Consider the following 20124-nt stretch of genomic DNA (forward strand, 5'->3'; position numbering starts at 1 on the left):
ATTGTCTACTAATAAGGGTTGCTGAAATGGTAGCAAATATAGTTCCATGCACACATCCACAATGACATCTGTAAGTAAAGCAGACTATACTGGAGTTATTCAAAATACAATTTTTACCTTGGATGTATCCACATTATTATAGTTGAATGGCACAATTCATTAACCCTTTTAGCAACCCTCTTTCTGGTCCATTACGATCCAGACCTGGATAGCAAATTCATTTTACCTATAACAGTTCTTTATAAACAAAGCTCAGAATTTCAAGATCACTTGTTCATTGACATTCAGCCTGTTAGAACCTAGGGGAGAATTGGCCGGTCAGACCAGTGTATGTACAACGGCCACACGCCGATTGCTAAAGATCCGGCATGATGGATCTATAGTGATACCAAATACCAGAGGATTGAGTGATTGTATTGTTCTTGTAGCTCCCCTGCCCACTGTAAGCAGCTCTGCCACACCCTCTCATCGTCCCCACCTCCATAACAGATGTGTCTCCAGCCAGAGGCTAATCATGCGTCTGTACAGCATCGTCAGTGCTCTGTCATTTGGGCAGGGATCGGTGCACCATCCCTTGGAAGACAGAAACCCAGAAGACCTCCCCAGGTAAGTATGGACCTTTACTACAAAGTGTATATGTAGGCATTCATAGATTGTGAGGTGCTTTTATCATCAGGATGTCACAGCTGAGATGGTGTGGAGCAGATACAAAAATTCTCGGCACTCATAATGTAGGAGTTAGGCTTGATGTGTGCCTCTGTGGCCTAAACTAACTTCTATGAATTAGTGAAGCAGGTAGGTACAGATAATCTGCTTTGGTTTATGGTGAGCTGCTTTTTTGCCTTTGCTTCCAATACCTATTTGATACTACATGTATTCTTAATGCAGTCAACCATTCTCAATGCAAAAAAGTCACCCATTTCTATCTAGAGAACAGTTAGAAGTGGTCAACTTTAATAGAAATACATGGGACTTTTATCCTCCGCTGCCATTTTTGCCAACGCACTGTTTTCCCATAGGACCATTCCAATTTTTGACCCCCGGCTCTTCCATTGCTAGTGGCCGTCCCAACCTTTGTTAGTCCTACAGTCTCCAGTGCCCCCTGTTGCTGACGTAAAGTCTTTGGGACGTTGTACCTTTATAAATACATTGTTTGAAGTCAGGGGCATTTCTAGCCTTTTTGTCACTCCAAGCAAGAAGTCCCCCCCCAAACGACAAAAAAAAAACCACCACACACTAGAGAATATAAAACATGTGCCGTATAGGGTGGATGCATTATACCAACACTAGTAAATGCAGAGTATAATGCAGCAGAAGTTGTGCTCTCACCTCTCCGCTGGAGCCTAGATTCCGCCTGTCCGCTCACCACTTACCCTAGGGTCCAGCATCTCCTACCGCATGTAGGAGGAGGACAAAACAGATAGTGGGGCAGAGGGAGGCACAAATGGTTACTGAAGGAGGCACAGTGGGACAGAGTGATGCACACAGAGCTGGATCATGCACAAGGCAACTTAAGCAGGTGCCTAGGACCTGGAGAGAGTCTAGGGCAGTGATCTGCAAACTTGGCTCTCCAGCTGTTAAGGAACTACAAGTCCCACAATGCATTTGCCTTTATGAATCATGCCTGTGGCTGTCAGACCTCTGCAATGCATTGTGGGATTTGTAGTTCCTTAACAGCTGGGGAGCCAAGTTTGCAGATCACCGGTCTAGGGGCCTGATTTATGCTAACCCCCAACAAATCTTTCCCAAAAAAACTAGGTGGCCATCAAGTGTATGCCCAAAGTCGCTGGTTGCCTAGGGCACCATTTCACTTTAATCCATCTCTGGACGCACGGGGGTGGGTGGGGGGGCAGTGGAGGCAAAGGGGGACTAAAGGTGGCACAAGGAGACAGAAGGAGGCACAGGGGGACAGAGGGACACATCGGGGGGGGGGGGGGGGGGTGGGAGCAGGGGTGACACAGGGGGACATACCCGGGGGGGGGGGGGCAGAGGTGTCAAGGTTGACTGAAGGTGGTACAAGGGGCCAGAAGGAGATGCAAACAACTGGGGGGGGCGTGGCTTCATTCTGCAGGCATGGTTAAGTTTGAGGGGCGGGGTTTAACTCAGGGGCTGTGGCCTTAATAAGAGGCATAGCGCCCCCCTGGACCGTTGGCAGTGGCCTGTAATGCCTATGCTTAAAAATGCCCGTTTGAAGTCGAGCTGCTTTTCACCCTTCTCACCACAATCTAGTCCCACCTATGGTGTTTTCTTCCCAATGCAGAGGGCTGTCATTGGAGCATGCTTGTTTTAGTTCTCTGAGTTCTCAATACCCTTGCGTAGATGCCCCTCCATTCTTTTTTTTCCACTAAATTCCCTAGGAAATAAATTAATTCCTGGGAAAAAAATCACCCAAAGAAAATCTAGTTTGTTCTGAAAAAAAGAGGGTCAGGGCCAGGCCGAGGCATAGGCGAGAGAGGCTCCAGGCTCAGGGTGCAGTGTAGGAGGGGGCACACAACCCACTCAGCTATCATTCCCCTATTGTGTTTGAAGCAGAGAGAAATAAGAAAAGGGGATACATGGCAGTGAATGCAAGCCAAATAACTAGAGATTAAGGTTTTAGGGGCCCTGGGGCGTCTCTTAGTCTAATAGCAATCCAGTGTGTGTGTGACGGCTGGGGTAGGAGGGATGTCTCAGCCTTGGGTGCTGGAGGACCTTGTCCCGGCTCTGAAGAGGAGCGTAGCTAAAGCATCAAAACTGCTCTAGTAGATAGAGGATAACCAGGCCTATTTGCTAAGTGGTTAAATTGGCCTCTACAGTGGAGCATCAACTTGCTAGCCAGTACTTCTGTGGTTAAATGATGTTCATGTTGCCTTCCTTCCTGCACACTGACACATTGTGTTGCAGCTGACACTTTTGTGTGCCGCAACGCAGTTCAATGATAAAGTCCCAAGGTGTTCACACTGCATCAGTTGCAATGTAATGCAGTGCAGTAGAATCAGTTCAATGTACAAACTGCAAGGTGTTGCTACCAGTGCACACATTGACTCACATCTACCACAACATAATACATATGTACACTTCTTTACGTTGACACACACTGTGTTAGTCAATGACAGTGCACAGTAAAGTATGTGCATATTCACATTAAGTGCGACCTTAAACTTGCCTAATATAAAATATTAATTCTATCTTTGCCTGCATTACATTGCAGGCCACCACAAACGTTCTTTTGTGCATGTTATAATGCAACACAATGCTATGCCCCAGTGGGAAACTAGTTGAAAATACATTAGCATATAAAATGGTAATTAGCATCATTGTTGGCATCAGTATTGTCTGAATAGCACACCTGAAACAAGCATGTGACTATAACAGTTAAACTTCAGTCAGAGCATCTGACCTGCATGCTTGTTCTGAGTCTATGGCCTAAACGTCAGGATCCGCAGGACAGCCATGCAATGTGCTTTGTTTAAAAGGATATAAATATGGCCTCTATAGCCCTCTTTCTTCAGGTGTCCTTTAACCCTCCTGGCGGTTTAAAAAAATCCGCCAGGGGGCAGCAAAGTAGTGTGTTTTAATTTTTTTTTTTTTCATGTAGCGAGACAAAGTCTCGCTACATGATAGCCGCTGCTCAGCGGCATCTCCCCAGCCCCAGTCAAAGAACGGGATCTCCTGGAGGGCTTCCCTCATCGCCATGGCGACGGTCGGGATGACGTCGTGACGTCAAAGGGGACTCCCATCCACCCCACAGCGCTGCCTGGCACTGATTGGCCAGGCAGCGCACGGGGTCTGGGGGGGGGGGGGGGGGGGCGGCCGTGGCGTGACGAATAGCGGCGGATCGGCGGGTAGCGGCTGTTTGGAAGCGCTGCCAATGTCTCCTGCTGTACAAAACTCATGTAAGTATACTTATGGCTAGCTGCATCCATGTGCATCAATTTGCATTCAAATGATAGATTAGGACTAGAACATGATTTGCATCTGATTTGCATTCAAGGCATGTATTTAGCCCTGTGGGGCTCTGCATGCCTCTGTTGGTCTACACTTCAGTTGCAGCCTATGAGCGCTGTCATTTGTTTGATGTCTGTTTGTGAGAATTGTGTATAGCATTTTATAACTAGCAGCACTAGGAAAAAATCGTGTTGTAATCGTTAGACTAGCGGTAGGCCTTCCCCGAGAGGACCCGTCGCCGCCGTGGGGAAGTCTAGTAGGGAATAATTTGCGCACATATTATTTATACTGAAGCTAACGTCCTCCTTTGCTGTACCTGTTTTGAATACATGTTGTATATTTTAGTCCACAATTGTGGAGCTCTGCACATCTATTGCAGGTAGTCAATTCGGGTGCAGTCTCTGTTTGGAAGCGCTGCCAATGTCTCCTGCTGTACAAAACTCATGTAAGTATACATGTAAGTATGGATAGCTGCATCCATGTGCATAGATTTGCATTCAAATGATCTGACTTGCATTCAAGGCATTCAAGGCATGTATTTAGCCCTGTGGAGCTCCGCATGTCTCTGTTGGTCTACAATTCAGTTGCAGCCTATGAGCGCTGTCATTTGTTTGATGTCTAATTTGCATCTTACTGACTGTTCCTAAAACGGAGTTTGAGTTGAGGAGTCAGAGTTGGAAGTAGAAGAAACTGAGGAGTCGGAGTTGAAGGCTTTATCTACTGACTCCACAGCCCCGCAGTGATATTTTGCCTAGGCTATTTAATAATGCAGCCTTCTGCCCACAGCACTCTGGAAAACCAGGTGGTGTTTCTGCTCACTTTGAAACACACAACACACCTTATCAGCAGTAAAGATGTCACCATCAGTGATAAATGTAAGAATGTAAATCAGGAAGATTAAACATTTTACAATGGTCATATTCTGACTACATAATTTATAAATTAATATTGTAAAATATAGGCAATTTTAATCATTAAGTTACATTCAGTAAAGTTCCTATTTAAATAAGATATGTACACCAGCTGTGATAAAAGTTTCATGGATCTCTCTGCATTATATTATTGCAAGGAGTCTTGAAGGTTCCTAAAGGTGCATACACACATCAGACTATAGTCTTTGGAAACTGAAAGATCACAGACCAATCTTACCACCCTTCATGTAGTATGAGAGCCATACTCTACCCAGTCTTTTCTATGAAGCTGAACTCCACATCAGAAAAAAAATCTTTGCAAGATGCTGCACACACAGATGCTGTACAGACACAAAAGATCAGTATCTGCAAAAGATCTGTTCCTGCCAAAAATCCATTCCTGCAAATTGCAATGATAGTCTGAGATCTGCAGATCATCATACACACATGATTTAACTGACATTCATTTGCAGATCAGATCCACCAGGATGGATTTTCAGATCTGCGGATGATTGCTTGATCTGCAGATGAATGTCAGTTAAATCATTTGTGTATGATGATCTGCAGATCTCATAGACTATCATTGCAATTTGCAGGAATGGATTTTTGGCAGGAACAGATCTTTTGCAGATACTGATCTTTTGTGTCTGTACAGCATCTGTGTGTGCAGCATCTTGCAAAGATTTTTTTCTGATGTGGAGTTCAGCTCCATAGAAAAGACTGGGTAGAGTATGGCTCTCATACTACATGAAGGGTGGTAAGATTGGTCTGTGATCTTTCAGTTTCCAAAGACTATAGTCTGATGTGTGTATGAGCCTTAAGTCTGAGACCTCCATGATTCTTCTTTCTTCTCTTCAGCTTGAAGAGCAGTGATCTCTACTTGCTTTAAAGAGAAACACCGACCAAGAATTGAACTTTATCTCAATCAGTAGCTTATACCCCCTTTTACATGAGAAATCTATTCCTTTTCACAAACAGACCATCAGGGGGCGCTGTATGACTGATATTGTGGTGAAACCCCTCCCACATGAAACTCTGAGTACGTACTCCTGGCAGTTTCCTGTCTGTGAACCTTGCTGCATTGTGGGAAATAGCTGTTTACAGCTGTTTCCAACTGCCAAAACAGCATGCAGCAGCTACATCACCTGCCAACAGTAAAAATGTCACCATGTAATAAATGTCAGAATGTAGATCAGGGATTTAAAATATTTTACAATGGGCAAACACTGACTAAATCATTTATACATAATTATTGTAAAAATTTAGCACTTTTTTATTACATTATTTTCACTGGAGTTCCTCTTTAACCCTCCTGGCGGTATGAAAAATTTCGCCAGGAGGGAGTGCAGCAGTTTTTTTTTTTTTTTTTTTAAATCATGTAGCGAGCCCAGGGCTCGCTACATGATAGCCGCCGCTCAGCGGCACCCCCCCGCCCGTTTCGATCGCCTTCGTCGATCTCCGATCAGGAAATCCCGTTCAAAGAACGGGATTTCCTGGAGGGCTTCCAGCGACGTCGTGACTAGGGCTGAGCTCTCGGATTCCGAATTTCGAGTTTGCCATCGGAATTTGGCAGTTCTGAGTAAGCACTCGAAACTCGAAAATTCTGCAATTCCGAGTACCGAATTCGTGTTTACATTGAAGTCAATTGTGCTAAATTCCGTGGTGAATTGTGAAGCCCCCTTACATGCTATCATCACCAAATTTGGCATGTATATTAAGCAGATGAGTAGGAACATGGTAAAAAAAAAATTTGTGAAAAGACCTTATAGTTTTTGAAATAAACGATTTTAAAGTTTCATAGGAAAAATTATTTTTAAACTGTGTAAAATGACACTGCTGCAGAACAGGTTACTGCATTCCGAGTTCTGCATACATATTGTATACATTTCATGAAAACAGACAGTGTGGGGTCCCCCCTCCCAAGCCTCCTTAACCCCTTGTCCCCCATGCAGGCTGGGATAGCCAGAATGCGGAGTCCCGGCCACGTGGGGCTTAGCACCCTGAGCTATACCAGCCCGCATGATCCATGCTATGGGGGGGCTCTGGAGGAGAGGGGCGGCCAACCTCCCCCTCTCCCCCAGAGCCCTTGTCCAATCCATGGACAAGGGGCTCTTCCCCACCTCCGGTGCCCCAGGAGGAGGTGGGGGCCGCCGACGTCCTGGGGGGTTCATGGTGCCATCCGGGGTTCCCCTTTAACAAGTGGACCCCGGAAGCCGCCCCCTCCCCAGGAGAAATGAGTATAGGGGTACACGGTACCCTTTACCCATTTCAGCAGAGTTGAAAAAAGAAATAAAAACACGACAACGAAAAAAGTCCTTTATTGTTCTAAATTAACCAGGGATACTTACCTTGCAATAATCTCACGCCAGTAACCTCAGGAGTGATCCCACGCCAGTATCCTCTTATAACATCCCACCACCCTCCCACACTGACGAACTCCCACCACTGAATGGTCACAGTCAGCCTCTGCATCTGTATAGCAGAGGCTGAGAACACAAAAATTTTGCCTTTAAAACAAGAAATTTTGGCAAACAGTGATGCAATCAAAATGCCTATCGCTCTCGGTAAGCTGTTCCGCTGGCTGGCTGGAATTTTGGAGGTGGGGGGGGAGCACGGAAGGGGGACCCTAGGCGAGGGAGGCGAGGCTCCCCCCCCCCTCCCCGCTGCTCTGTGCCCACTTTCCCACCTTCCTGCGCTGTGCGGTGCCCCCTCTATCCTCTTAGGAGATCCCGCGCACCTGCCGATCCTGCAGAACTCCTGGGGATGAATGGCTGTAGACAGCCTCTGCAATCTGTATTGCATAAGCTAGAAACATGAAAATTGTTTGCTAAAACAAGAATTTTCGGCAAACCGTGTCATAAAGAAAATGGCTGCTGGGGAATCCCCGTTCCCCGGAGGCCACCTCAGAGTGTCAAAATACGCGTTATTTCACATGAATGGGTGGGTCCAGGGGATTAGGGCACCTCCTGCTCTGGTCACCTGGACCCACCATCTATGTGAAAAATCACTGGTTTCGCCACTCTAGTGTGGCCTCCAGCGATCGGGGATTTCCCAGTGGCCATTTTGATTGCATCACTGTTTGCCGAAATTTCTTGTTTTAAAGACAACATTTTTGTGTTCTCAGCCTCTGCTATACAGATGCAGAGGCTGACTGTGACCATTCAGTGGTGGGAGTTCGTCAGTGTGGGAGGGAGGTGGGATGTCATAAGAGGATACTGGCGTGGGACCACTCCTGAGGTTACTGGCGTGAGATTATTGCAAGGTAAGTATCCCTGGTTAATTTAGAACAATAAAGGACTTTTTTCGTTGTCGTGTTTTTATTTCTTTTTTTAACTCTGCTGAAATGGGTAAGGGGTACCGTGTACCCCTATACTCATTTCTCCTGGGGAGGGGTCCGCTTGTTAAAGGGGAACCCCGGATGGCACCATGAACCCCCCAGGACATCGGCGGCCCCCACCTCCTCCTAGGGCACCGGAAGGTGGGGAAGAGCCCCTTGTCCATGGATTGGACAAGGGCTCTGGGGGAGAGGGGGAGGTTTGCCGCCCCTCTCCTCCCGAGTCCCCCCATACCATGGACCATGCGGGCTGGTATAGCTCAGGGTGCGAAGCCCCACGTGGCCGGGACTCCGCATTCTGGCTATCCCAGCCTGCATGGGGGACAAGGGGTTAAGGAGGCTTGGGAGGGGGGACCCCACGCTGTCTGTTTTCATGAAATGTATACAATATGTATACAGAACTCGGAATGCAGTAACCTGTTCTGCAGCAGTGTCATTTTACACAGTTTAAAAAACATTTTTCTTATGAAACTTTTTTTTTTTTTTTTTTACCATGTTCCCACTCATCTGCTTAACATACATGCCAAATTTGGTGATGATAGCATGTAAGGGGGCTTTACAATTAACCGCAGAAGTTAACACTATTTAATTCAATTGAAATGCACTCGGAACAAGAAAATTCGGAACACGAAACTCGGTTTTCGCATGCGGTACACGAAATTTCGACGAAATCGGAATTCAGCTGTTCCGATCAGCCCTAGTCGTGACGTCATTGGGAGTCCCGATCCACCCCTCGGCGCTGCCTGGCACTGATTGGCCAGGGAGCGCACGGGGTCTGGGGGGCGGGCGCGCCGCAATGGATAGTGGCGATCGGACGTGGGGCGGCGGCAATCAGTGTGCTGGCAAAGCAAAGTGCTAGCTGCGTCCAGCAAAAAAAAAAAATTATGTAAATCGGCCCAGCAGGGCCTGAGCGGCACCCTCCGGCGGCTTACCCCGTGTCACACACGGGGTTACCGCCAAGGAGGTTAAAGAGACACTGAAGTGAAAAAAAAATTATGATATTATAATTTGTATGTGTAGCACAGCTAAGAAATAAAACATTAAGATCAGATACATCAGTGTAATTGTTTCCAGTACAGGAAGAGTTAAGAAACTCCAGTTGTTATCTCTATGCAAAAAAGCTATTCATCTCTACGACTTTCAAAGTCGTGGAGAGGGCTGTCCTCTGACTTTTATTATCTCAACTGTAAGTGAACAGTTTTCTTTTTATCTGCCAGAGGAGAGGTCATTAGTTCACAGACTGCTCTGAAAAAAACATTTTGAATGCAGAGTGTTGTGTAATCTGCACATATTAGAGAATGATGCAATGTTAGAAAACACACTGTATACCTGAAAATAAAAATATGAGAATATTTTCTTTGCTGCTAATCTTCTAGTAATTATTCATAGTACACAACCAATTCATTATATCATATATATTTTTTCGCTTCAGTGTCTCTTTAAGCCTTGTTGGATTTTGATTGCAGTCCCTCGCATAACACGGTTTTTTAATTTTTCAAATCTGGTGCCACTAGTATTTTCATTCTTTCTTGGGAGTCAAGATGAATGAACAGTAATGTAAGATCTTTCTTTCAAAAACATTTCATGATTTGTTTTCACTAAAGTTCGGCAACCTTGTTAAACGTCATGAATTTCCTGTATAAATTGTCAGTTAATTATATCATATAGGAGACACACACCGTGATATTTGAGAAGTGAAATGAAGTTTATTGGATTTACAGAAAGTGTGCAATAATTGTTTAACCTCCTTGCCGGTCATCCCGAGCTGAGCTTGGGGTAACCTGTGCAGGAGGATTGCTCTGGCCCTGTTGGGCTGATTTTCGCTTTTTTTTTCTACACGCAGCTAGCACTTTGCTAGCTGCGTGTAGTACGCAATCGCCGCCGATTCACTGATACCCGCCGCACCGCCCCCCCCCCCCCCCAGACCACTTGCGCAGCCTGGCCAATCAGTGCCAGGCAGCGCTGAGGGGTGGATTGGCACTCCCTCTGACGTCCCGACGTCCATGACGTCGGTGACATAGTTGTGATCGTCACCATGGCGACAGGGGAAGCCAAGCAGGAAATCCCGTTCTGAACGGGATTTCCTGCTTGCGCAGATCGCCGGAGGCGATCGGAGTGGGTGGGGGGATGCCGCTGCGCAGCGGCTATCATGTAGCTAGCGCTAGGCTAGCTACATGATTTAAAAATTTTAAAAGTGCTGTGCCGCCCCCTTGCCGACATAATTGGAATGGCAAGGGGGTTAAACAAAATGAAACAGATGCATACATTTAGGCACCACAAAAAAGAAATTAAATCTATATTATGGTGGCCATACATGGTACAATAAAAACTTTCAATTATCCCGTTTATTCAATCTAAATGATCGAATCGAATGAAAGTTGAAATTAATTTTTTTTTCGATCAAGAAATTTGAGCGATTATCCCTTTTTTTTCGAGAAAAATCAGATCGGACATGCTGGAAAAATCTTTATATTCGATCTAACGGGATAATTGAACTAAATTATCTAATCGAAAAAAAAAGAAAAATTGTATCATGCATGGCCACCTTTAAGTAGATCCTCCTTTTGAAGAAATTACAACCTCTAAATCAGGGGTCCCCAAACGTTTTAGGTTGAGGGCCGGGTCAACATACTTCAGACTGCTGGGGGGCCGGAGTATACATAAAATGATGTAGAAGTCTTTGTGGGCCAGACAGTAAAGTGTACCCAGGTGACAATTGGACAGCAGTGTCACCTGATGTGGAATTTGATTGGAAACCAGCGAATGACTGCTTTCTGGCTTTAATGTGGATGGGTGGTGCCAGCACTGCTATTCTATATGTGGACAACCAATATTTAAAGATGTAGCTGACCGCATCTATAATTAATACATTTTGTGTGTGGAGGGCCGGTAAAAAAGCCTCAGGGGGCCACATTCGGCCCGCGGGCCTTAGTTTGAGGACCACTGCTCTAAATGCTTCCTGTAGGTTCCAATGAGAGTCTAGATTCTGGTTGAAGGTATTTTGGACCATTCTCTCTTTGCAAAACATCTCTAGTTAATTCAGGTCTGATGGCTTCTGAGCAAAAACTCACACCACAGATTTTCAATTATATTCAGGTCTGGGTACTGAGATGGCTATTCCAGAATGTTGTACTTGTTCCTCTGCATAAATGCCTTGGTGGATTTTAATCAGTGTTTAGGGTCGTTGTCTTGTTGTAAGATCCAGCCTCGGCGCAGCTTCAGCTTTTTCACTGATTCCTGGACATTGGTCTCCATAATCTGCTGATACTGAGTGGAATCCATGCATCCCTCAACTTTGACAAGATTCCCAGTCCCTGCACTGGCCACACAGCCCCACAGCATGATGGAACCAGCACCATATATTACTGTAGGTAGCAGGTGTTTTTCTTGGAATGTTGTTTTTCCTCCTTGCATAACGCCCCTTGTTATGCCCAAATAACTCAATTTTAGTTTCATCAGTCCACAGCACCTTATTCCAATATGAAGCTATCTTGTCCAAATATGCTTTAGCATACCTCAAGTGGTTCTGTTTGTGCTGTGGGCAGAGAAAAGGCTTCCTCTGCATCACTCTCACATAGAGCATCTCCTTGTGTAAAGTGCGCCGAATGGTTGAACGATGCACAGTGACTCCATCTGCAGCAAGATGATGTAGTAGGTCTTTGGTGCTGGTCTGTGGGTTGACTATAAATAAAATAGGGAATATATATATATTTGTATATTGTTAATAATCATGATTTTCCTGTATAAATCACTGGTTGTTACGATACAAAAAATGTCATTTAAATATATCATATATCATATAGGAGACACACTCAGTGATATTTGAGTAGTGAAATGAAGTTTATTGGATTTACAGAAAGTGCGCAATAATTGTTTAAATAAAATTAGGCAGGTGCATAAATTTGGTCACTGTTGTCATTTTATTGATGGTCTCCTGCTGCTGAAGCCCATAATTTGCAAAGTCCATCTTGTTGTTGATATGTTTGTGATGCACCTGTGTTGAATTCAGTTGTAACTTGTTGCTTGCTACTCATGCTACTCACCTCTCTCATTCACCAACCTTTTCGACCACAATAGTCCTTATCGCTTGCTGTTTTTGAGATGCAAGCACCAGCTCTTCTTGCACTGACAATAACTACAACGTTCAAAGCTGAGCATTCTTTATATAAGCAACTCTGCATTGTTACGTCACTCTGTCAGTGCTGGACTGGTTTACTTCCAAATAAGAGGTGTCTCTAATTGTTTGGCCACCCGAGGTGTGTGTGTTCTGTATATAAAAAGTAGTTTCCTATCAGGGATGAGCAGAAACTACGCCAGTGCGAATTTACGCATCGTAGTTTGCATCTACGCATCGTAGTTTGTAGGTGAAGTTTCAAAACTACACTTAAGGATTTACGCGCAGCGAAGTACCGCTACGTGTAGCTTACGCCCACTATGCGTAGTTAACATGTGTATTGCGTAGTGAACTACGAATGCGTTACTCGCGGCTAATTTTCCGCGTGCGATTGCATGCTTACAAATTTACGCATTGGAAAGGGGAATGTACACATAGAAGAGTTCACAGTATAAGCATTTAAAAAGAGGAATTAATGCGTAAAATTTTCTGCATACGGGCATAAGTATCCGCATACACTACGCTCCGCACTACGCGTAATTGCGTATTTTAATGTGTATTCTACGAAATGCATACGACGCGAATATTTGACTTTGAAGCCGTAGTTTGGCAAAGCGTAATTGCGTAAAACTACGCGTAGTTCCAGTGTAGCGAAGTTGGCTGACTACGACCATCCCTGTTTACTATATCAGAATTGGTTATACATTGTATATTTATACAGGATGCGTTCGCTGGGACCTGAGGACTGGAAGTACTGTATCCAGAGGTTTACTATAATGAGATTCTACTGTATATACAGTATATGTGCGCAAAGGAAGACATTACTTGCTAGGCAGTGAGAGACAGATGGAAACTGTCAGAGCCTCCCCATTATGAGAGACAATATCAACCACACAGGCATTTGTTATAATCTACTTGAGAAAAGGTAAAGATTTCCCTTGGAAATGGCAGTATCGGCTACTAATTGGGATGAAGTTTAATCCTGGGTTTAAGTTGTGAGCATCTGAGAGCAGCTGTTAAGGAACATAGGGATGAGCTTCTGACACGGTCAAGATTTTACGCTATCTGCTGTATACTGAATGTTTTTCTACTTCATTGGGGGTGATGATGATGAATGTGAAATATTAATGCATTAGGATGCAGTATTGTAGAAATGCATAGATGGTCAGGATCTGATCATTTTGAAGGTGATGACTGCTCTCTGCTGGAATCATACTTTGGTGAAGAGACCTCATTTACAACTCTAGACAGAACAGATATTTAGCTTCGAATTGCATTTTCATAGGCTTGAGTGTGTGAAGAACAAATTGAATCACAGTATGCTGAAAGTCGTCAAGTCATAAATGGGCAATGATTTCTGAATATGATGGCTTTTCCTATTACATGCAATCTATTCAAACTATAAGTAAAAAGAAAAGCGTTTTTGAAAACTCATTGGTTGTAATTTTAATTAAAGGCTTCTGCATTCATTTTTTTACAGGTAAAATTATAAAGGTGAATTTGAGGATGGAAAAGGAGTTTACTCCACTTGAGTGTCTACAGCCAGCAGGTAAGCGCCAATTTCACTGTAGCTAAATGTGTGGAGGATCTAAAGTAGCTAGGCTCTTCAAATTTTATATGTGAACATTTGCTGTTCTGTGACCTAACATTTCAACCTGTTCAGACTATATGCGTTCCTAGCCGTTTTCAGGGAACGCGTACTGGTACCAAAAACGCATAGAAACGGCTCCTAATGCTTTTGAATGGGCTAGTTCACATGTATGCGTATGAGACGCATACGTTTCTCATCCGCATTGCTGCACGCAGTTCTGTGCGATACGCATAGAAACGGACGCAATGAAAGTCTATGGACGCGTATCAAAAACGTTGTTTGTGTAAAACGCAATAGAAAACGCATTCAAACGCAAGAAAAACGCATGCGTTTTTCAACTTGCGTTTCTTTGAATTTATACGCGTTCTACAAACGCAGCAAGTATGAACAGGCCCTTAAGAGTGCTTCACCGACAGGCTAATCAGCAACGCATTTATCATGATTGCAACGACTATACAGAGATTCTCATTGACCACCTTATGTTTGATATACTGGAGATGGACTCTACTGCAGTGCAGAAATTAAAACTAAAAAGTCAGGCAATACTTCATTGATATCCCAGAGCAAGGTTAACATGAGACTCATCAACTTTGCCTCAAAATATTTTACTTGTTGCCCAGCAGGGACGGCGCTGGATGGTCTGGGATTGGCTTGCCGATGCTATAACTAGTACAAGCTATATGGACTCGGACACACTAGAAGCACTTTTCTGAGCATTTTCAGGTCATCAGTGCTTTTTGAGCGCATTTAAAAAATCACTCCCATTCACTTGCCTTAAAATCGCAGTAAAATCATCTAAAAATCGTCCCGATCGCATAAAATCGCAAATGCAAATAAAATGTACGTGATCTTGTCCATTTTTACATGATTTTAATGCAAGTGAATGGGAGCATTTCTTTTTTCTTTAACCACTTCCCGACCGCCGTATTGACAATTGGCGGCCGGGAAGTGGACCCCGCAAGGACCGCCGTATTGACAAATGGCGGCAGTCCTTGTAGGGGCATGGGCGGAGCGATCGCGTCAACCGTGACGCGATCCTCCGCCGGCGCCTGTCTCCGCTCACCCGCCGCAACATCCCGCCGGCCATACGGAAGCGCCGGCGGGATGTTAACCCGACGATCGCCGCATACAAAGTGTATAATACACTTTGTAATGTTTACAAAGTGTATTATACAGGCTGCCTCCTGCCCTGGTGGTCCCAGTGTCCGAGGGACCACCAGGGCAGGCTGCAGCCACACTATGTCGCACCCAAGTACACTGATTTCTCCCTCCCGCCCACCCCCCAGACCCCTGTTTGCACCCAATCACCCCCCTAATCACCCATCAATCACTCCCTGTCACTATCTGTCAAAGCTATTTTTTTTTACCCCCCCCCCCCCCTGCCCCTGCCCCCTCCTGACCACCCCCCACCCCTCAGATTCTCCCCAGACGCCCCCCCCCCCCTGTGTACTGTATGCATCTATCCCCCCTGATCACCTGTCAATCACCTGTCAATCGCCCATCAATCACCCCCTGTCACTGGCACCTATCAATCAGCCCCTAACCTGCCCCTTGCGGGCAATCTGATCACCTACCCACACCAATAGATCGCCCGCAGATCCGACATCAGATCACCACCCAAGCGCAGTGTTTACATCTATTCTCTCCTCTAAACACCCACTAATTACCCATCAATCACCCATCAATCACCCCCTATCACCACCTGTCACTGTTACCCATCAGATCAGACCCTAATCTGCCCCTTGCGGGCACCCAATCACCCGCCTACACGCTCAGATTGCCCTCAGACCCCCCCCTATCAATTCGCCAGTGCAATATTTACATCTGTGCTTCCCTGTAATAACCCACTGATCACCTGTCAATCACCCATCAATCACCCCCTGTCACTGCCACCCATCAATCACCCCCTGTCACTGCCACCCATCAATCAGCCCCTAACCTGCCCCTTGCGGGCAATCTGATCACCCACCCACACCAATAGATCGCCCGCAGATCCGACATCAGATCACCTCCCAAGTGCAGTGTTTACATCTGTTCTCGCCTCCAAACACCCACTAATTACCAATCAATCACCCCCTGTCACTGCTACCCATCAGATTAGACCCCTATCTGCCCCTAGGGCACTCAATCACCCGCCCATACCCTGAGAACGCCCTCAGACCCCAGCCCTGATCACCTCGCCAGTGCATTGCTTGCATCTATTCCCCCCTCTAATCACACCTTGAGACACCCATCAATCACCTCCTGTCACCCCCTAGCACACCTACCCATCAGATCAGGCCCTAATTTGCCCCGTGTGGGCTCCTGATCACTCGGCCAAACCCTCAGATCCCCCTCAGACCCCCTTCCGATCACCTCCCCAGTGCATTGATTGCATCTATTTTCCCCTCTAACCACCCCCTGAGACACCCATCAATCACCTCCTGTCACCCCCCTAGCACTCCTATCCATCAGATCAGGCCCAATACAACCTGTCATCTAAAAGGCCACCCTGCATATGACCGGTTCCACAAAATTCGCCGCCTCATAGACCACCTGTCATCAAAATTTTCAGATGCTTATACCCCTGAACAGTCATTTTGAGACATTTGGTTTCCAGACTACTCACGGTTTTGGGCCCGTAAAATGCCAGGGCGGTATAGGAACCCCACAAACTGACCCCATTTTAGAAAAAAGACACCCCAATGTATTCTGTTAGGTGTATGACGAGTTCATAGAAGATTTTATTTTTTGTCAAAAGTTAGTGGAAATTGATTTTTGTTTTTTTTCTCACAAAGTGTCATTTTTCACTAACTTGTGACAAAAAATAAAATCTTCTATGAACTCGCCATACACCTAACGGAATACCTTGGGGTGTCTTCTTTCTAAAATGGGGTCACTTGTGGGGTTCCTATACTGCCCTGGAATTTTAGGGGCCCTAAACCGTGAGGAGTAGTCTAGAAAACAAATGCCTCAAAATGACCTGTGATTAGGACTTTGGGCCCCTTAGCGCACCTAGGCTGCAAAAAAGTGTCACACATGTAGTATCGCCGTACTCAGGAGAATTAGTATAATGTGTTTTGGGGTGTATTTTTACACATACCCATGCTGGGTGGGAGAAATCTCTCTGTAAATGGACAATTGTGTGTAAAAAAAATCAAACAATTGTCATTTACAGAGATATTTCTCCCACCCAGCATGGGTATGTGTAAAAATACACCCCAAAACACATTATACTACTTCTCCTGAGTACGGCGGTACCACATATGTGGCACTTTTTTACACCCTAAGTACGCTAAGGGGCCCAAAGTCCAATGAGTACCTTTAGGATTTCACAGGTCATTTTGCGACATTTGGTTTCAAGACTACTCCTCACGGTTTAGGGCCCCTAAAATGCCAGGGCAGTATAGGAACCCCACAAATGACCCCATTCTAGAAAGATGACACCCAAACGTATTCCGTTAGGAGTATGGTGAGTTCATAGAAGATTTTATTTTTTGTCACAAGTTAGCGGAAAATGACACTTTGTGGAAAAAAAAACAATTAAAATCAATTTCCGCTGACTTGTGACAAAAAAATAAAAACTATGAACTCACCATACTCCTAACGGAATACCTTGGGGCGTCTTCTTTCTAAAATGGGGTCATTAGTGGGGTTCCTATACTGCCCTGGCATTTTAGGGGTCTAAACCGTGAGGAGTAGTCTTGAAACAAAAATGACCTGTGAAATCCTAAAGATACTCATTGGACTTTGGGCCCCTTAGCGCATTTAGGCTGCAAAAAAGTGCCAATCATGTGGTATCGCTGTACTCGGGAGAAGTGGTATAATGTGTTTTGGGGTGTATTTTTACACATACCCATGCTGGGTGGGAGAAATACCTCTGTAAATGACAATCTTTTGATTTTTTTACACACAATTGTCCATTTACAGAGGTATTTCTCCCACCCAGCATGGGTATATGTAAAAATACACCCCAAAACACATTGTACTACTTCTCCCGAGTACGGCGATACCACATGTGTGGCACTTTTTTGCACCGTAACTGCGCTAAGGGGCCCGAAGTCCAATGAGTACCTTTAGGATTTCACAGGTCATTTTGAGAAATTTTGTTTCAAGACTACTCCTCACGGTTTAGGGCCCCTAAAATGCCAGGACAGTATAGGAACCCCACAAACGACTCCATTTTAGAAAGAAGACACCCCAAGGTATTCTGTTAGTAGTACGGTGAGTTCATAGAAGATTTTATTTTTTGTCACAAGTTAGCGGAAATTGATTTTTATTGTTTTTTTTTCACAAAGTGTCATTTTCCGCTAACTTGTGACAAAAAATAAAATCTTCTATGAACTCACCGTACTACTAACGGAATACGTTTGGGTGTCTTCTTTCTAAAATGGGGTCATTTGTGGGGTTCCTATACTGCCCTGGCATTTTAGGGGCCCTAAACCGTGAGGAGTAGTCTTGAAACGAAATTTCTCAAAATGACCTGTGAAATCCTAAAGGTACTCAATGGACTTTGGGCCCCTTAGCGCGGTTAGGGTGCAAAAAAGTGCCACACATGTGGTATTGCCGTACTCAGGAGAAGTAGTATAATGTGTTTTGGGGTGTATTTTTACACATACCCATGCTGGGTGGGAGAAATATCTCTGTAAATGACAATTTGTTAATTTTTTTTACACACAATTGTCCATTTACAGAGATCTTTCTCCCACTCAGCATGGGTATGTGTAAAAATACACCCCAAAACACATTATACTACTTCTCCTGAGTACGGCAATACCACATGTGTGGCACTTTTTTGCAGCCTAACTGCGCTAAGGGGCCCAAAGTCCAATGAGCACCTTTAGGCTTTACAGGGGTGCTTACAAATTAGCACCCCCCAAAATGCGAGGACAGTAAACAAACCCCACAAATGACCCCATTTTGGAAAGTAGACACTTCAAGGTATTCAGAGAGGGGCATGGTGAGTCCGTGGCAGATTTCATTTTTTTTTGTCGCAAGTTAGAAGAAATGGAAACTTTTTTTTTTTTTTTTGTCACAAAGTGTCATTTTCCGCTTACTTGTGACAAAAATTAATATCTTCTATGAACTCACTATGCCTCTCAGTGAATACTTTGGGATGTCTTCTTTCCAAAATGGGGTCATTTGGGGGGTATTTATACTATCCTGGAATTCTAGCCCCTCATGAAACATGACAGGGGGTCTGAAAAGTCATAGATGCTTGAAAATGGGAAAATTCACTTTTTGCACCATAGTTTGTAAACGCTATAACTTTTACCCAAACCAATAAATATACACTGAATGGGTTTTTTTTAATCAAAAACATGTTTGTCCACATTTTTCGCGCTGCATGTATACAGAAATTTTACTTTTATTTGAAAAATGTCAGCACAGAAAGTTAAAAAAATCATTTTTTTTGCCAAAATTCATGTCTTTTTTTGATGAATATAATAAAAAGTAAAAATCGCAGGAGCAATCAAATAGCACCAAAAGAAAGCTGTATTAGTGACAAGAAAAGGAGCCAAAATTCATTTAGGTGGTAGGTTGTATGAGCGAGCAATAAATCGTGAAAGCTGCAGTGGTCTGAATGGAAAAAAAGTCGCCGGTCCTTAAGGGGGGTAAAGCCCACGGTCCTCAAGTGGTTAAAAGCTCTCAGAAAGTGCTAATGACTTGAAAAAGCAGTATGTGGTGTTGGATTCCTATATCTGCATAATGTGATTTTTGGGGCATGCTGCATTTTAATGTGAGATATGTTGTTTCTGGCAATTGTATAGATCGTAACCTTTTTTTTGATATGCAGGATAATTGGTTTTTTTTGTTTGTTTTTTGTGTTCATTCCTGTCTGAGACAATGTTTCCACTTGTACCAAAAACATACCTGTTCAGTACCGCAGCAACTGGCATGTCAACAGATCAAATGTTAAAAATATCTTCTGCTTCCACTTGATTTAACTGATCTGCTGAGCATGTTGTTTTACATGTGATGCACTTTGTGGCCACAACCATAAACGCTACATTTGGAGAGGAGTTAACAAGGCCTATGATGAAAGGGTTACCATTCCTACTGTGAAACATAGTGGTGGATCCCTGATGTTTTGGACATGTGTGAGCTACAAAGGCACAGGAAATTGGTGAATTGATGGTAATATGCATGCACTACATTTTCGTAAAAAAAAAAATATGGGGGAAAATATTCCCTCATCAGCCAGGAGGAATCTGAGTATGGGACGTACTTGGACATTCCAACATGACAATAATCCAAAACACAGGGC

The 20124-nt window shown here is 44.4% G+C and overlaps 1 protein-coding gene across 6 annotated transcripts in view; it reads left to right on the forward strand.

Moving 5' to 3' along the window:
• Positions 1-20124, forward strand: part of TPK1 (thiamin pyrophosphokinase 1) — a 763520-nt gene that overhangs the window by 15549 nt on the left and 727847 nt on the right. For all 6 annotated transcript variants that reach the window (XM_068234504.1, XM_068234503.1, XM_068234506.1 and 3 more), the window contains one exon: positions 13767-13835. In XM_068234504.1, the coding sequence (XP_068090605.1) occupies positions 13793-13835 (43 nt within the window). In that variant the 5' untranslated portion in view covers positions 13767-13792. The remainder of the gene's footprint in view (positions 1-13766; positions 13836-20124) is intronic.

This window comes from Hyperolius riggenbachi, chromosome 5 (genome assembly GCF_040937935.1).
Source record: "Hyperolius riggenbachi isolate aHypRig1 chromosome 5, aHypRig1.pri, whole genome shotgun sequence".
Taxonomy (NCBI): domain Eukaryota; kingdom Metazoa; phylum Chordata; class Amphibia; order Anura; family Hyperoliidae; genus Hyperolius; species Hyperolius riggenbachi.